This window comes from Fistularia commersonii, chromosome 3 (assembly GCF_037954325.1).
Source record: "Fistularia commersonii isolate RoL2024-O1a breed Wild chromosome 3, RoL_Fcom_v1.0, whole genome shotgun sequence".
In the NCBI taxonomy this organism is placed as follows: domain Eukaryota; kingdom Metazoa; phylum Chordata; class Actinopteri; order Syngnathiformes; family Fistulariidae; genus Fistularia; species Fistularia commersonii.
In genome coordinates, this window is record NC_141286.1 from 24,498,856 (window position 1) to 24,517,580 (window position 18,725).

General features: G+C 43.3%; 1 protein-coding gene across 3 annotated transcripts in view; it reads left to right on the plus strand.

Moving 5' to 3' along the window:
* pcdh9 (protocadherin 9) overlaps window positions 1-18,725 on the plus strand; it is a 233,046-nt gene that overhangs the window by 66,699 nt on the left and 147,622 nt on the right. For 2 of the 3 annotated variants that reach the window (XM_086144359.1, XM_086144361.1), the window contains exon 3: window positions 1,462-1,563. The exons of the other annotated variant lie outside the window; for it this stretch is intronic. In XM_086144359.1, the coding sequence (XP_086000485.1) occupies window positions 1,462-1,563 (102 nt within the window). The remainder of the gene's footprint in view (window positions 1-1,461; window positions 1,564-18,725) is intronic. 3 annotated transcript variants of the gene reach the window in all.

The window sequence follows — 18,725 nt, forward strand, 5'->3', positions numbered from 1 at the left end:
TTTCCGATGAACCTCCCGCTTGTGTTTGGGCCGTGGGAGGAACTCAAAAGACCAGAAATACCAATACAATGGAATAAAGTTTTTGTTGCATTATAAGTGTTCGACGTTTTGACACACTCGCGGGACGAAAGTAAAAAAAAAAAAAAAAATCAACATAGCGCGTCTGCGTGAAAACCGGAATGCCGGCTGACGCCGTCTCGTCGGCGGACGACGCGGCTTCTCCGCCGACATCTCCAGCCACCGCCGGTTTCAGAAAGAAGAAGAAAGAAAGAAAGAATGAAAGCCTGGTGTTGTCAAACTACATCGTGGGCGGCGACTCACAAGGTTATTTGCTTAGCTGTTACCTTCCTAACTAGTTACGCGCCTTTACTCCGGCACGCCGAGGGAAAATATGCACGGCAGGCTGTTCAAAGTTCGAAAAGCTGTAATTGTATCGAGGACAACCTTCATTTAAGCCGGGCGCCGCCGTCGCCTCACTTCTCGCTGCATGGTTAGAAAACACCTCCGGAAGCGCCCGGAGTCGGCAAAATCCAATAAAAGGTTGTTGTTGGCGTCTCTTCGGCCCGATGGCAAAGGCGTGGGCGCGCAGGTTTGCTCACTTTTAAACCGGACGTGCGTGGCGTGAATTTGTAAGAGCCGTCTTCCCGGCGAAACCGTGCACAATACTGTCAATGCATCCTTGGAGCATGTGTGTGTGTGTGTGTGTGTGTGTGTGTGAGAGGGACAGTTCTGCAACAATGATATTGGACGGCCTGACAAGGCTGGCGTTTTCCATTCAGCGCCGCTTTAGAATCCGGACTCGGCGAAAAGCGTCCATCTGCACCGGGGCGGCGAAAAAAGCGGGGTTCCAGAAAGCCGAATATTTCTTGGAAACTGCAAATTTTCCTTTGTATCCCTGTCCTTCTGTGCCGTCGCCCGGCTCGACCCGTCCCGACTCCCCGACTGCGTCGCCGTCGGTCATCTGGAAGCGGGCTGGAGATTTATGCCCGGCCCGGAGTGAGCGTGAGGGGGGTTTCATGCAGAATCGCCTCATTACACACGGCCATTTTGAGAATCAGCGGATAATTACAGTATACATCACGGGCGCCGGCGGGGCTCGGCGGATCCGGTCCCGGCCTCGGGACGGGCGGATTCGCTCCTAATTTCACCGAGATTCCCAAAGAAGGAGTCGACGTCTTTAATTGCTCCGCTGTGAATCGACATCGACGACTTCCGGCAAATGGTATATCTTTACCCGGTAAAGGAAGTCGAGCCCCGCCGGTCCAGAGGCTTCGCGCACAGAGATGATTTTCCTTTTCCCCCCATCAGGTGTTCTGCACTGACGCTGCGTTTCCTTCTCCGCGTCCGCCTGACCTTCAGTTTCTATTTGCAGAAATGACATGGAAACAATGACACGTCTCTAACTTTCTAACTCCCCGTTTTTTTTTTTGTTTGTTTTTTTCTCCCAATTCTTCCACGAAGGGAACGCTAACTCGCGCCCGAACCGAACTCAACCCCGAATATCTGGACCTCCGTCCGCGTGCCGAGCTGAACCCCGAGTACTGGACCCCGTGCACGCCCTTAGTGAGTACAGCCGGCCCCCGTCTCGCCGTCGGTTTTGTTTACTGTCTCTGCAGATCATTGTTGATAACGTGACGCGTTAGCCGCGCTCTCCGGCGCCGTCAGCGTGAAACCGAAGCTTTGCCGCAGGCCGCTGACGCACCGTCTCCCCCCTCCCTCCCTCCCCCCTCATGCAGTGTTTAACTTTCCCTTATTTTTGCCACTTACTTACTTACCCTGACATATTATAGTAACAACATCATTAGATCCGCGGCCTAATGTGATGCTAATGCGCGTGCCATTTTTACTTGAGTAATAAGACAAAGTCTTATTACCTCCATGGTTGGAGAGCACAGCGCCTGATAGTCATCTGGGGGTTGGAGGAGATTGCTTGTGTTGCCGCGCCAACACACTGGCGAATTTTAACGATGTCATTTTTATTTATTTTTTTTCTCGCTCCCTGTTATCAACCGCTATATATTAACCGGGGAGGTGGGAAGGGGTTGGTTATGGATGATGCGCCCCCCCGCCGCGTTCCGCCTCCGTGATGCATCCGCGTAGAACCCGTGGCGTCGCACGTATATCGTTTCCCAGAATGATGATGATTGATGTTCGATTCGGACGGCGCCGTTGCCGTGTCGACGGAGCCCGTCCTGAATGTAATATCTATATCTATATCCCTCTTGTTTCCTAGCACTCCCCCTGAACTGGCGCGTGTTTAAAAATGCATACACCTGCAGGAACGCGCCGCGCCGCGAGACTTTGATCATCCGACGTCGCGTCTTCGACTCCGTCCGTTCGGTTCTGATGAATTGTTTTTTTGTTTTTTTTTCCATAAACACACTCAAAAAAAAAAAAAAAAACATAATTTCTTTTACAATCATTTTCTGAGTGCAGTCATTAGCGGCGCCCAGCACATCAAATATTCATCACCCGGATGCGTCGTCAACAAAATTCAGATCGCTAACGTGTAAACGTGGCGAGGTGAGAAACCGCCAATCAAGCGGCCCGGATACGGTAATGGCTGCTGTCAGCGGCGGCGGAGGACAAAGGTCAGGTGGCGGCGAAACTATGCGATTTTCTTACATTAGACTCTAATGGTTAATTAATTTACTGCGGAACTGGTGTGTGCAAGTGTGTGTGTGTGTGTGTGGGTGGTGCTACTTCACGATTCCTCAAGGCTACTCAATTAGCATCTCGAAAAGGTCAGGCATCTCCTCATCATCTTCGCAGATTAAATTAGTCAATAAACAAAGTGAAAACACACATGGCGCCGCCGCCGCCATATATGGCGTGTTTTACCGATTCAGCGGAAAAAAAAACAAAAAAAAAAAAAAGAGTTGTTCAGAATGATGGAGGAGCGGGTGGAAACATTATTCAAGAGCGTCTCGCCGCCGAATATGAATTGCTCCGAATCATTTCTCCGCATAGCGTCCCGAGCTGCGCGGGCAGCGAGCTGTGGAGAGAATCAAACAACCATCCATCCCTCGCCGTGTTTCACGCGCCCCCGCGCACCAGGCAACCCTTCGGCGTCCGAGACGCGGCGAGCTTTTTTAACTTCGGTGTAATCCTCCGTGATTAAGACGCGGGCGGCGGCGGCCGCCGCTGCAAATTAGTCCTGGGTCGCCGGCGCCGCCAATTTTTTCGCAGCTGCAGAATCGCCACTCAGGCCGGGCGCCGTTTCGTCGATCCCGGTCTTTTGAAACCCGGAGCTCCGTGATCAAACGCCGCTTTCGCCGCCGCCGTGAGACGACTGTTTTATTAACTCCAGACGCACGTTCTCCAAACACATAAACGATGCGCACGATGTCTGTGTCGCACTAAATCTCACAAAAAGTCAATACTTCCCCGAGATCTTCCTCCTCCCCCCCCAGGGCTGCATTCAGCAGGGGTCTCTCTGTGGCTTTGTTAAAACGCCGTGCTTTTTGAGCCTCCCCGAGTCCGGCGAGGCCCGCTAAGCTAAGACACACACACACACACACACATGTGCGTGCAGCGTCTCTGCAGAAGCCCACTCTTCTTTTATTCGTTTTTATTCTATTTTTTTTTTTTCTTTCCAGCCCAAGAGGGAATGATGGCTCTCATTATCGCCTCAAAGCAAAGACGGTCACCCCTCCTCCGCCCCCCCGACCGCCCTGTTAAGTTACGAGGCGGCTTTATCGTATCGGCGTTCGATAATTCCCTTTCCGCCCAGCGCGACGGGGGGGAGTTGTTGCACGGGTCCGACGTGAAAAGCCGCAGCTGACTGAAAAATATATATATGTATAAAAACGCGTCCCTACACGCCGCGGTTCATCGACAGCCTCCCCTCATTAACCTCAGAAGTCGGTGAGAGGAGAAACAAAGGCTGCGCGGCGGCGGCAACACATCTGCGACGGCGGTTAATAAATACATCGAGGGCCCGAAAAAGGCACTTTGTCGACCGCATGCGTCCGTTTGATTTATTAGAGCTTCTTTGGTTCCGCGGTCCCCGCACCGGTGAGGATCGATATTTTCCACCGCCACGTTTTTATCTCCCGCCGCTGTCCGGGGGAGCTCCTTAATGTATGAAATACTTTCCGCGGGCGAATCGGAAACACAGTCGCAAAAACGGCGCCGCGATCTAATTGCGATGTAGGATTGTGTCGCTTTTACTCCCACGCCGTAGCTTATGTACTCCCGTCCTCGCCGCCACGTGTGTTATTTTAATCGGCGGTTGGAAATCGGCGTTCCGGTCGCGTCCATCCCGAGCTCCCTCGGAGTCGGCTTCGCTTAAATTCCAGCGGCATCTTACTATCGCTCACATAAGAGGGCGGATGAAACGGCGGGTTTTTGGGTTTAAAGTTAACGTCAGGGGGATCAAAAAAAGGCTAAAAGTAGCTGCTAGCTAACGGCGGCGGAAAGCTCTGGAGAGGAAGGACGCGCACGTACTCCAGACCATCAGCGGGGAAACATCGACCAAAGAAAAGGCTTGCTTTAGAGGGTAAAACTCTATCCTCTCCTGCAATCTAACCAATTGAAATCGAACTGAATTTGATATCTTACTTTTCCTAAATCCAAACTTTCTGACGCTCTGCAACGTTTCCTGTGCGACGCAACCGAGAAATATTTAGTTTATCGCTAATTTAGTTAGCTATGCGCTAAAGGCGCTTTCATTTGAGGTGGAAAAAGTTGAATGTTTGTACCATAAAATAACAACTTTGTTATGCATTTTAATTGTGCACATATGTTGTTGCAAAAAGACAGCTGAGATTTGTGTACATGGATCTCTTTTTTTTGTGCCGTCGAGCCGACGGTTGGTTCCGGAAGTCGATGGCTGGTCGACTGTTCGGCTCATTCTCGTGGATTTTTATTCTAAAATAATCCTTGGATTTTATAAATCTGCCAAAGTTGGCGGACGTTTGTTTTAGACAAAGCCATTTTTTTATCTCTAATGTACGTTTAACCAGTGCTACGTGATAATGACAGGTAAAAAAAAAAATATTGATTCCTTATTGGAGTTCTTTTAAAGGTCTTTAATTAAATCCCTTATTACCGCATGTATCTATACATACATCCGTTTATTTAACTAAACACATAAAACCAATACTAATGAGACCCATAATGATGACTATATTAAATGGAATTTATATTTATATTTAGATCAGTCATACTCTTTTTACATTTTCCCGGGCATGTGGCCGTGCTCCATTTAAAATCAAAAAAAAGAAAAAAAATGAATTTAAACATTAAAAAAAAAAAAAAAGGAAAAGTCCGAGCTGGGCTGCACGCCTCTGTTCACGCGTCCAATATCTTTGTGAATTTGCCAACTTGAATCCTGTATTTTATTTTTATTTTTTCTTCTTGAGTGCCTTTGCCTTTTTTTTTTTTCATTCATTTATTTCTTTATTTATTTGTCTTTTTTTTTTTTTTTCCTGTCGGGGAGCGAGCGGGCACAGCGCCCGACGTTCAGCGCTTAAAACAGGCTGCCAGATGCTTAAGGCCGTCGATGCGGCGGAGCAATGCTCCGCGGAGCGCAGAGTGGAAAAATGTGTAGTGGATGTAAGGGGAAGGGAGACCCCTGGCACTTTGATTTATTTCTTTATTTGTTTGTTTTCATATAAAAGAAAGAAAGGAAAGAAAAAAGGAGAAATAATCTCCCCTGAAATTAAACTCTGCAAGGAGTCGATACCGACGCCGTTCTTATCACCGGCTTCTAATCTAATTTGTTTACAATTTGAATACACCGACGGGCTCTTAAAATTGTAAAATAAATCGTAAATAAAATTACAGGGTCTCGATTGGTAGAGATAACTGAAATTAATCAAATTTTTTTTTTGCATCGCGGGAACTTTTTTCGGGGGATTTTCTGGAGCCTCTTCAGGAGCTTCTTGGTGCTTTTGGACGTCAGAGAAGCAGGGAATCGCGTCTTCAAGCTAAAAAGATTCTTCTTTTCTACCTTTTTCCTAAAAACTCTGGTGACCGAGTCGCTCGTAGATCGGTGGAACTCACGATCCACGTCCGATCTCCTGATATTTCCTGCAGGACGGTATTTTTAACCAAATTGTTGGGGTCAAAAAGCTTCTTACCGGCGATGTTATTATTCCCGACGTGCGGAAGATCGACGCCGTTGCAACTTCCACCTCCATGTCTTCCTCTTCTTCTTCATGGCCGTTTGTTTTCGAGAGCTTCATGTGCTCGTCCTCTCCCGGTTCCCCCGGAGGAAGCTGCTTTTTGGAGGGAAATCGGAGCCGGGACAATTCTTCCAACGTTTCTGTCCGAAACGGTCATGCTTGAATTTGGGAGAACGATGGAGTTTAGTAGTCATATACCGTATTTTTCACGCTATAAAGTGCAGTTAAAGTCTTTAAATTTTCTCCAAAATTGTCCGTGCGTCTTATATATGAATTCTTGTTGTGTTTAATGACTTCAAAACCAATTTTATGTGGCGAAACCGCTCCGCTTGATTGGTTGTCGGACGTCCCCACCTGACTCATTGACGTTGTGCTAAAGTCTGTCATTGTTTGAATATGGGATGCAGCGTCAGATAAACGTAACTAATTATGTAATGCTGGAACCAATCAGAGAACAGTACCTTTCACGCTTTCGTCCACCACTTTTACGTCATTCCGCTTCGTCCTGCGCTTCAACATTTGTACATTTGTGTGTAAGAGAACCCCCAAAAATGGCAAATTGAAAAAGAGACATGTTAACGAAGCAGAATTCAAACTCGAGGCCATCGGTCGATCATGAGAAAAGAGCGGCTGCGAAAGAATTCAACATTAATGAAGCAGGAAACAAGCAGATGAAGAGCGCCAAGTAAAAAAAAAAAAAAACAGTTTCCGAGGGAACAAAGGGAGATGAATGAGTTGAATAAAGTTCGACTAAAGTGACTGTTTTGTTTTAAATACCGTATGTTTTACTGGTGCCTTATAACGCGTTGCGCCTTACATATGAAAATAGACCCGTTCATTGATATTGCGCCTAATAATGCGCCTCACGGTCCGCTAAATGTGGTATTTTTGACGGAAATGACCAAAACTGTTAAAGTTCTACCATGATTGGAATTAAAGTTATTTCACTCCTTCCGTTCTTTAACGCTGCTAAACCCTCCGTAACCTCCTGATGGACGAGGAAATCAAGCCGGACCTGGTGTTTCGGCCCCGCTGTGTCCTTTACCGGGTCGTTCGGACTCCGTCACGGACGGGTCGTGGGACCCGTAACGACCGAAAACGCCCAGAGTCGAGGCTTTTTTATGAAAATTGCTTGGTCACACGCCGGTTAACCTGCCCTTGCAAAGTGTATCCTTCACAGACGCCCCTTTAACCGCATCTTCACGCCGCAGCATCGGGGCCAGACGCCAGGAGAAACCTGCAGACAATTTAATAGATAGACACGTAGGAAAATAAACAGGTGAGTTGATAAATTTAAAAAAAAAAAAATTAAAAAAAACAATGAATAGATGCATAGAAAAATATATAGATGAGTAAATAACAGAAATATAAATAGAAAAATAAATAGATGAATAGATAGATAAATTAATGAATAAATAAATAGACATAGATAGATAGATGGATGGATGCGTAGAAAAATAAACATAGATGAATTTAAAAAAAAATAGGTGGATGAATAAATAACAAGATAAATAAATGAATGAGTACATGCTTAGAAAAATAAACAGATTAATAGATTGATGAATAAATCTATCAATAAATAAATAGACAGATGGATGGACGGACAGACAGACAGACAGACAGACAGACAGATAGATAGATAGATAGATAGATAGATAGATAGATAGATAGATAGATAGATAGATAGATAGATAGATAGATAGATAGATAGATGCGTAGAAAATAAAGATACATACATTTTAGAATAGATGAATAAATAACTAGATAAATAAAAAAATAATAGTTGCATAGAAAAATAAACAGAAAATAAACAAATTGATTGATGAATAAATCGATCAATAGATAGATAGACAGATAGATAGATAGATAGATAGATAGATAGATAGATAGATAGATAGATAGATAGATAGATAGATAGATGGATAGATGGATAGATGGATAATTTAATTAAGTGAAGTTAAATACAACTAAGATACAATTAAATTAAATCAATTAAATTAGATAGATAGATAGATAGATAGATAGATAGATAGATAGATAGATAGATAGATAGATAGATAGATAGATAGATAGATAGATAGATAGATAGATAGATGACAAAGCAAGTAAATACATGAATAAATAAATTCAGTTCATTTTCATCCGTCCTGACCACCTTGAGCCGACTCCTCTCTTTTTGTGTTTTTCCACCGTTTTGTGTTCCGTCCATGATTTTCTTCGTTCCTTTCATTTCTTTTTCCCTCTTCGGAGCGGGGGAGCGGGGGAGCCCGGGCGCCCGCTCCAAATTAATAAGGCCGGAGTCCAGCCCGAGCCGAGAGTAATGGCACTGACCCGGATTGTGCTGCAGTGGCTCCGCACGACACGCTACTTACTTTTCCTTAACGTTCGACTTTCTCTGAAGGTCAGTTTGGCCATTAGCCGGATCTGCGTAGCACCGCGCGCCCCACCTCTCCACTCCGATTCTTCTCATCTTCCCTCTCCCCGCCTTTCCCGCCGCCCGGAGAGAGAGAAAGCGAGATGGGGGGGTGGAGGGAGACGTGACGGGGCTAAATTTATCTTCCCCGGGAACCAAAGCGAAAGCTGTTTAAAGAGGATCCCTGTCAGGCTGGTAACTGACTGCTGATGGTGATCAACTTCACCTCCGCGAGGTGTCTGTCAAAACAACCCTCGTCTCCCCGAAACCCTCCTCTTCCCCCCGTTTCTCCCTCTCCTTTCTTTTTTTTTTTTTTTTTTTTATCTGTGTCCTCACCTCCCATTCCCTGTTTCATTAACAACGGAGCTGGTGGCTTGTGATAACTGGTCACTCCTCCGGGCGCTGAAAGGCAAGGACACTCCATTATCCCGCCGAGATGGATGGGTTGAAATATTGCCTGCAAGTGGCGGAGCCTGCCAAATCCTCCAGACATAAAACCCCTTTGTCTCCGACCGGGAGGAAAAATTAGCGCGAGAGGCCCCGGCTCTTCGGCTCGGCCAGACGCCGGGGGTCACGCTTTGAGCGGCGTCCCTAATAATGACCGACTTTCAGGCTCCGCCGAACCCGCGCCTCCTTTGCATCCCGGGTCGGGACGCACCGGAGGAGGTCTGGAGGTCCCGTCCGGGGAACGCCTCCCGTTCCCGACGCGCCGTTTCGGTCATTTTCTGCAGGGATGTAACACGACATCCCGGGTGAGAATCCTCGGTTCTCGGTGTAAAAGCTAATTTCGCTAATTTCGAAAAGACAGGCGGTTGAATAAAAGTTTTGCAGCGTCGTCGGCGGCGCAGCGGTTAGCGCTCCCGCCTCAGAGCTGCGTGGAGTCTCCATGTTCTTCCCTCGGGTTCTTCGGGTTCTCCGAGTTCCTCCCACGGAGATGCAAGAATGAGATGGCGAGAGGTTGCATGGAATAAAATAGAAAATTATTCAATCATCCCACAGCGGGGAAACGTCAATTCACGTGCAGGAGAGGTGGTTAATCATGTGCAATCTTGGAGATGAATATCAGATAAAAATAGAAAGTTTAAATAAACAAATAAAGAAATAAGGAAATTCTTCTTCTTTTTTGGGTTTTTTCCTGTTCTTTGTATCCTCCTCCCTCACACCAACTCACTTCATATCCTCTCTCACTACGTCCATAAATCTTCTAAATAAGGAAAAAAAACAACAAAATACAAACCGTATAAAATGGTCCCTTTTTGGTATCTTAAATGTTTTTTCCCCTAATTAAGATATACAGAAAACAAATTCATTAATTCCAACCCCTCCAAAAAAATTGTTAAAATAAGGGTATTAATAATGAAAACCTTGAAAAGGAAGAATATTGATAATGTAAGGGACATCAAAAAGAAAAAAAAAGAAAATGATGGTTATTATAAACTTATAGTGTTGTAATATGAATCCTAACCTCAGACAAGAACGCCTGCAGATGGCGGCGACTGGTTACGAGGCTACGAACAAAAACGCAGAGCCAAAAACGTACTTATTCGAGTCGCGCGAATTCGTAAGTTTGATTTTCTCCCTCTCTTATTCGTATCATAAATTTTTTTGGGATTACTCGGATAAAAAATTTTCTGGAATCGCGCTTCGTGTCCTAAAACACCTCCGCGGTGGGAAACACGTCCCTGTGAAGGAGAGCGCAAATAAACGCACGGAAGATAGATAAAAATGAAAAATGAAACCAAAAGGGTCGTTTAAGAATCAGAATCAGAATTTCTTTAAACCCCCGAGTGTTTTTGCAACGAAGGGGCGTTAGATAATTGAAAAATGAAGTGCGATCGTGGTTGGTTGTGCAAAATTGGCGCAAAGCAACGCAAGCTAGCACAATAGGCGTAACTATCAGGCTAAAGCGCTAGCTCCGCACCGATACGGTCGCTTCTTCCCTCGCCGATGATGAAGTTTTCTGATCTGAACTCGGACTCTCGTGTTGAAGAATCGAGCTGAGAGAGCCTTCGAATCTGTAGATTCAGGAATATAATAGACATATTATATGCTCTTTAGAACGCGCTCGAGTGTGCAGTTCAGAGAAAGCGCTACGACGAACGCGACGATCATCCGTCGTGGCACAAAAGACGTACTTTGCACTCCAAGTGTCTCGTTACCGTGGAGGAATACGATAAAAAATCATAAATGAAACGAAAAAAAAAAAAAAAGAAGTTTCCCGTAAAGCTTCACACAGAAATCCGGCGGAATAGTTGAGCCGCAGATCTTTTATCGGCGCCTCAAGGACTTCTTTAAACAAGCCGCGCTTGTCGTCCATGCGTTTTTAATTGAATTAAGGAGCGCGCAGTGTGGCATCTCCATTATTGTTATCTTGTAGGTGTGCGCGGGTTATTACAGGGGGAAGCGTGTTAAGTCATTTGTTATCCGTGGCGTTCTAATAAACACGTCGGCCGTGGGCGAGGCCCGCCGCTTGTCTGCGCCGTTCAGATTGATACGCCCGCCGTGTCCGGGGCCCGACGCCCTCATTATCCCACGGGCCCCGTTAGGTGGAGATGTATCCGGGAGGAAATGGCGGAGACGGAGTGCGGGAAAAAACGGCGGACGCACCGGGGTTTTCCAGAATGTGGACGTCCGGGTGTCAAGAGGCCCGGAGCGCTTCGGTTTCGCCGCCGGAGCTGACGGGTCAGGTGTGCCGAGCGGCCGATTTATGTGAAAAAGGGAAGGAAACTATAAAAAAAAGCAGAAAAAAACACTTGTAATGTTTATATTCGTTCAGTCTAAGGGTGGAGCATATCACAGCTGGGATTGGAGCGGAGACAAAAAAAAAATATTCACTCGTTCATTGGATTTGCACGTCATATTTGGACAAACAAGCATTTAGAGTTCACGAAAAACAGTTTTTTCCCCAAAGCGCTCGTCACTTGAACCTCACAAACAGTACAGTGAAATACACAAACCCTTTTTTTTCCCCTTTTTTTTACTTTTTTATTTCCACAAATTTATCTATTTATTCTTCTAGATGTTATTATATTTTTCTAAAATATATTTTATATTTTTGGTCTTATATTAGGTCTTTATATCTCTAACCCAGAGATGCTGATACTGTTGTATTGTTGTGTTGTGACCTGCTTATTGAAGTTTTTGATTCCGCTGAACCTGAGAGCAGCGATCTCTAAATTTCATTGCACTCTGTGTAATGACAATAAAAGTCTTGAATCCTTGAATTAACCCTCTAATTCACATCATAGAAAAACAAAATCAATCATACAGAGAAAAGCAATCGTTCACCCTCTCACTCACATGCCGTATAGAGACATAAATCCATTCACTCATTCATTCACACACGATTCACCCTCTCATTCACCCTCTCATATATATATATATATATATATATATATATACATACAATTCTCTTTTTTCTCTCTTTTTTCTTCTGATTTTTTCTGGTTAACTGATTAACTTTAATTAACTTTAATTCATTTATTAACTGCCCCCCAAATTGCCCCTCGGGGACAAATAATCGAACATTCCCCCTCTTATCTTACAAAAACAAAACAAAAAAAATGTAAACATCATATGGAGGCACACGACCGTTCACCTTTTCAAGACAAACATATATTCACTCTGTCATTCACATGCTATCTAAGATAAGATAAGATAAGATACGATAAAGCTTTATAGATCCCCATAGGTGAAATTCTTTTGTCACAGCAGCGTAACATAAATATCTTCTAAAAATCTTCTAAGAAAAAAATATATATGAATATAAATAGAGGCAATTAGAAGCCAAAAGATAGCAAAATACATCCACAAAAGACCTCCATTCACTCTCTCATCCACACATTTTTCTGGGAGAAACAGTAAGAAAAGTTAGGGACGGGTGCTGGATCAAAAAAAAAGTTGACTTAGTAGAGTTTTGAAAAAAATCGGCACACCAAACATACGCTCCAAAAAGAAAAGATGATTTATTTGACATATAACACTTATTCTCGCTTATTCTCGCATGCATGGTTTTGGGCAAAAATAAGGAAAAAGGAAAGCGGAGGAGGCTTATTTTCGCTCGAAACCTCATTCATGTGAGAATAAGTGTTTTCTGTTATATTTAAAATAAATCATCATTAGGAGCATATTTTTGGTTGAGACGATATTTTTTCCATATTCTTACAGAAACAAACAAAAAAAAATCAGGTAGTAGTTTGGACTAGGGGAGGAACCCGGAGAACCTGCAGGAACCCGGAGAACCTGCAGGAACCCGGAGAACCTGCAGGAACCCGGAGGACCTGCAGGAACCCCCGCGTAGATACGTCGAGAACACGGAGACCCGGCGCGTAAAGCCGGTATCCAATCAGGGACCTTGTTGCTGCTGAGGTGGAAGCGCTAACCGCTGCGCCTCCCGCATTTAACCCTCCTGCTCCAATTACTTTGCCCTGACATCCATGCTTATTTTCCCAACCTTTTTTTTTTTCCTCCTTCCTCAGTGTGGAGCAGTGATTCTTGACACATGAAACCCGCGGGGTGTTCCGTCGAGGAGGGTTTGATTTTACTAATTGGTACCAAAGCTGTTAATTGGTGCAGCGGCAAAAAAAAAAAAAAAAAAAGGGCAAATGGAGAATTGCACTCTGCTCTCCTGGGAAATATGTGTGCTCAACCTCATTTTGCACCTTTATTTCTTGTTTATTTCCACCGTTCAGCTGCGGACACGTTGTCACAACAACATAAACATCGTATGAGATATTTTTTTCCTCATCACGCTGTGCGTTTTATTAAAAATAAAATGCTCACGGTGGCTGCAGCGGCCAGCGCTTCCGCCTCACAGCAACAAGATACCTGATTGGATTCCTACGGGTGGTCTTTCTGCGTCGGAGTCTCAATGTTCTCCACGTGTCTGCTTCGGTTTTCCTCCTGGTTCCTACCGCCGTCCAAAAGCCTGCAGGAGGCTCATCGGAGACTCGAAGTTGTGCAAAAGCTGAGAGAGCGAATGGTTGGATTTCTGCACATGACATGTGGATGAGAAAGTCAAAATCTTCTTGTCGTGACAACTGGACTTGTATTTCTTCACTTGAAGGACAGAAGAAGCCTCTTGGAACAGAAGACACATTATGGACAACCCTGACCACCTCATCACACCAGATAGACAACAAAACAGCTTCTCCAGTTTTTTTTTTTTCATAAATACTTTATACTTTTACACTTCAGGATTTACTTATTTCATTGACTTTTTCCACGTATTTTAGCTTTCTCGTCCTTGTATGTCAACTTCCCAAGCGTGGGATCATTCACATCTCATCTCATGTCATCTCATGAGGGGAAATTCGAGTCCGGTTGCCACGGCGAGAAGATTTCTACGAAAATTCACCGTGTTTGAATGAGTGTGAATGGATCTGTGTGATCGGCCCCCTGCTGGCTATCGGTGGTATTGCGGCAAATTTAGCACGGCGAGCACGAAACAACAGAAACCGTTGTCGTTCTGCAGCGTCGCGCTCGCTCGTAACTCCACCGCGCTGTGAAACTGTCAGCCAGACAACACGTTCCTTTACTTATCCCTCCTGTTTTTCTTTATTTGCAACGGTTTCCTTCATTTGTCATGTGAATTGGCTGTGGCGCAGCGACATATGTCTGCCTGGTGAGAAAAAAAAAAAAAAACAAACAAACCGACAGAAAAAAAAAAAAAAAAAAGCATTTACATCCTCGAACCGACTGCTACTTCGATTTGTTTTCCTTTTTTTTTCTTTTTTTAAATTTATTTATTTATTTTTTGCGTTTAATTCCCCTTTTCTCACCGGTAATAGAGGATGAAACACGGCAGAAAGAGCGCTGATGTACGAGAGTTAATAAAATCGGGGTTAAATGTTGCAAGCGAGCGTCTCCTCGGTAAAATGTAAAAGCTGTCTGGCCGTGAGCGGAGGAGAAATTGTGCATAAATCAGAAAGTTGTTTAGTGGAGCCCCTCGCCGACGCACCGGCGATGCAGATTAGTCCGCACAGGCGGAGGAGGGATCATCTCATCCCTACCCTTTTTGTCGGCAGGGCGACCTGAGCGCAAGCATCAAACGCTTTCTGGCGACAAAAATCGCCAGAAAGGGGCAGGCAGATGTTCTGTCGGCTTTTTGAAGCGCTGCCCGGCGTGGAGTTCGAAACTTGGAAGCCCGGCAGAGGTCCTTGTTCCGCGCGGCGCCCGAACGCCCTGCGGCGTCAACATGCTCGACCCCTGTTTGACCCGCAAACGACCAGGACTTCCTCCTTTTAGTTCTTTCTTTTCGAAAAGCGCGGAGAAGAAGTTGCGACTTTTCACCGCGAGCGTCCTCTAGCCCGCGGGATGTTTTATTCATAAACCCATGAGCTTCCGTCGTCCGTCCCCCTAATGGCAAATGAGAGAAGCGGCGGTTGCCGCGGCGCTGACCGACGTTAATGCACTCGGCATTAGAACCCGCCGTCGTTACGGGAACGAGATGTCGACCTTAAGACCGCGCGGTTCGGAGGCTCTTGATTCTTTCGAGGACTTTGCAAAGTGCCTGTCTTGGTTCTCCTCATGTTCTCGGTTCTCCACCTTCAGTTTGTAGGTTCTCTGAAGACTCTAAATCAGGGGCGTCAAACTCATTTCTCACCTTGGGTCACATACGACCGAGGTCAGGGGTCGGCAACCCGCGGCTCTGATTGGCTTGGGAAAATAAATTATAATATTTAATTGAGGGGTATTTCATTTGTGTTAATTCCTTTTTTTAACTTTTAGTTTTAAGTTGGAAGATTATTGTGATCTTGAAATATTAAATAAAATTATATTTATTATTTTTTGCCGCTCAAAATAACGTCACACTCGTGGAAGCCGGTATACCCGCCAGCCGGTAAAGTCCCGATTTGCAGATGCTGTGCGCAGAAGTTCAGGAGCAGAAGTCCCATTAACCGGATAAAATAAATATTTATGAAGATATTTTGCAAATAATTATTTTTTATTGTTTACTGACACAGTGATTTTTTTCACGATTTATTTTTAAAATTCAGGTCAAGGCTCCGCTACACGCTGTGAAAGCCCAAAGCTCAAAATGAGTTCATTACGTATATAAAATTTAATTTTCTCCGAAATACTTTGTGAATTTCAGAAGCAACCCACTCCACACTTGTTTATACAAAGTGTAAAGGTAATAAAAAGCAATGTATACGGTGGTACTTTTATTTTAGACGTCAAAAAGTAATTTCGGCTCCCAGTGTTTTCTTTTCCGAGGAAACCGGGTCCAAATGGCTCTTTGGGTGTTACGGGTCGCCGACCCCTGGACTAGGTAGATGTCAAGTGGGCCGGACCATTAAAATAATTGCAAACTCAGTAATAAATAACCAAAATATCATGTCTTACCTCTGTTTTGATATAAAGAAGTACAAGGACATCAGGGAAATCATGGAATTTAATGAATCCTTTTACAAAACATTTCATGAAACCTCATATTTCCTTAGACAAAAGTGTAATTTAGGTTTATCATTCACACGGATGCATCGCAATCATGTGATCATGTGATCCCACTGATCGTACAAAGGCACAAAACTTTAACAAGTAATTGTTATTGAAAAATATAGTAATGCACTTTGAGATTGAATGAGACTTATAAAGAAAGGGATTTTTAAACCATTTACACATGTGCATATAAAATCTAAATCGAATCCCTGCCTGTACCTTACAAACTAAAGAGAGTGCTATTAAATGTGTAAGAAAGAAAGTGTTCACCTGTCCTGTACATGTGCAAACTTCCTAAATGAAACATGCAAACACATACAAAACATACTGAAAATGTATGGAGTTGCATGAACAGTAGATTTCCATCATACTCTTTTGTGGTGAAGCTGCTGACTGACATTAAATTGCAAATTGTCGTTAGCAATTAGCTAGCTGGCTTTTACCGCTGCTTCACCGATTTCTCGGCTATGGGTGAAAGTGGACCGCTGTTTCCTCAGACCCGCCAGCAATTGGTTATTATTAGTTAAATATCTTATCTCTTCTCAGTTTTCCTTGCAAGCTGTCATATTTTTCGCTCTGATGAGTCTCGTTGTGGCGATGAATATTATATTCCTTAAATACCCAAACTTGTTGCAAACACGCCAAGCACAAAGGTTTCCCGTGCATTCTACACTCTTTATCTACTTTTCCCTGTTTTGATAACGACATTTTGGCTAGTGAGAGCGTAGCGTGGAGGTAGAGAACAGAGTAGAAACAACGTCATAACAAGCAGCAGGCGGTGCATTGATACCGTCTGCTGATTGGTCCGTCTCAGTGATGTGGATTGTCGTCTACTCTGACCAAAGTAGTGGAAAATTCATGAATTGCATTTAATTAAAAGAAAATTAAATCCTTGTCTTTTATGCATTTTTTCACTTTCAAATTATCCCGCGGGCCTGATCGAACCCCCCCAGATGTTTGACACCCCTGCTTTAAATTGTCCAAATGTGTTGGACTGGCTGGACGTCTCCGTATTTGACCAGGTTTAACCCCGCCGGCTGGGAAAGAACGAATAAATGAAAACCTCGTCTTTGCCGGTTGTATTTTCCTTCCGATGTTACCGAACAGTCTTTTACCGCCTGCACTCGGAGAGCGTTGGTTATTTGGATCAGCAGAATATAAACCGATCGATTCCCACCATCGATCAATCCGGGGCTCCTGTCCTTCTGGTTTCGTCTCGAAAACCTGTTTAGTTCTCAACGCCTGATCGGATGGCGATGTTTTGGGGGGGAAGGGGAGGGGGTCACCCCGAACAACAGCTCGTGGACTTCCTTGATGGGTTTTGAATCAAAAGGGCGCAGAAAGAAGGTGAGGTTAGGGAGATTAACATCAGAAAATAAATGGGCTCATTATATATTTATATGTATTGAAATAAAAAGCAGACTCTCCTGTGGTCAGCCTCCACGGACCTCCTGGTCTTTGAAGGCATCATTAGCTAGTTTTATCAGCACATTGACCCTAAAACCGGTACCTGAGGGGGCCGGCTGTAGTCGTGCCGGCATCAGCATACCAGTCTTCTTGGTCGGATGAAATAAGACTTTGAAGTGGATTTTCTATTTGAAGAATTATACATCGGGGATTTTGATTCATAGCTATTTTTTTTTTTTTTTTTTTTTTTTTTTGTCTTTGAGGCCTCCGGTTGTGTGGGTGGATGGAATTACCAAAAATTGTTATGTAAAAATATAGATATACGATCTATTAATTTCATTACGCTTTAATTAAAGATTGATTTTTTTTTTCTCGTGGAATTTTTTTTTGTATTTTTTCATTAGTATTTTTAAAAATATTTTTTTATCATTTTATCTTCTTTCATAGAAGATAGAAGATTTCATCACCATTGTTATATAAGAGTATAAGAAAAAAATAGATTAGGGAATCTCAAGCGTAGAACTAGAATGCATAAGAACATTAAGACATTTTTTTTATTTTTTTTATTTTTTTATTAGTATTTTTAGAAATATTTTTTTTATTATTTTATCGTCTTTCATAATCACCATTGTTATGTAAGAGTTTAAGGAAAAAAATAGATTAGGGAATCTCAAGCATAGAACTAAAATGCATAAAAACATTAAAACATTTTTTTTTCTTTTTTTTAGTAGTATTTTTAAAATTATTTTATTATTTTATCTTCTTTCATAATCACCATTGTTATGTAAGAGTATAAGAAAAAAATAGATTAGGGAATCTCAAGCATAGAACTAGAATGCATAAAAACATTAAAACATTTTTTTAAATTTTTTAATTTTTTTATTAGTATTTTCAAAAATAGTTTTTATTATTTTATCTTCTTTCATAATCACCATTGATATGTTAGAGTATAAGAAAAAAATAGATTAGGGAATCTCAAGCTTAGAACTAGAATGCATAAATACATAAAAAAAAAAAAATAAATAAATAAAAGAGGGAATCCTACTTTCGATATCGGAAATCCCTGAGATAAATATCAGACAGATTTAAGGTCCCTCGTCTGCGGAGCCCAGACTCAAAGCAGCTGTTTGGTTTGATTTTCATTTGTTCCTCCTGCACAGTAAAATTGGACGGATAAATGCATTACAATGAGAAAAAAAAAAAAAAAAAAAAAAAAAAAAAAAAGACTATTTTACTTCAGATGAAAATCTCAAAAGATAATTATTTGGATTTCATATGGATTTTCCTAATCCCGGTATATGTTGCCGTGACCCAGTTTAATATTGAAATTT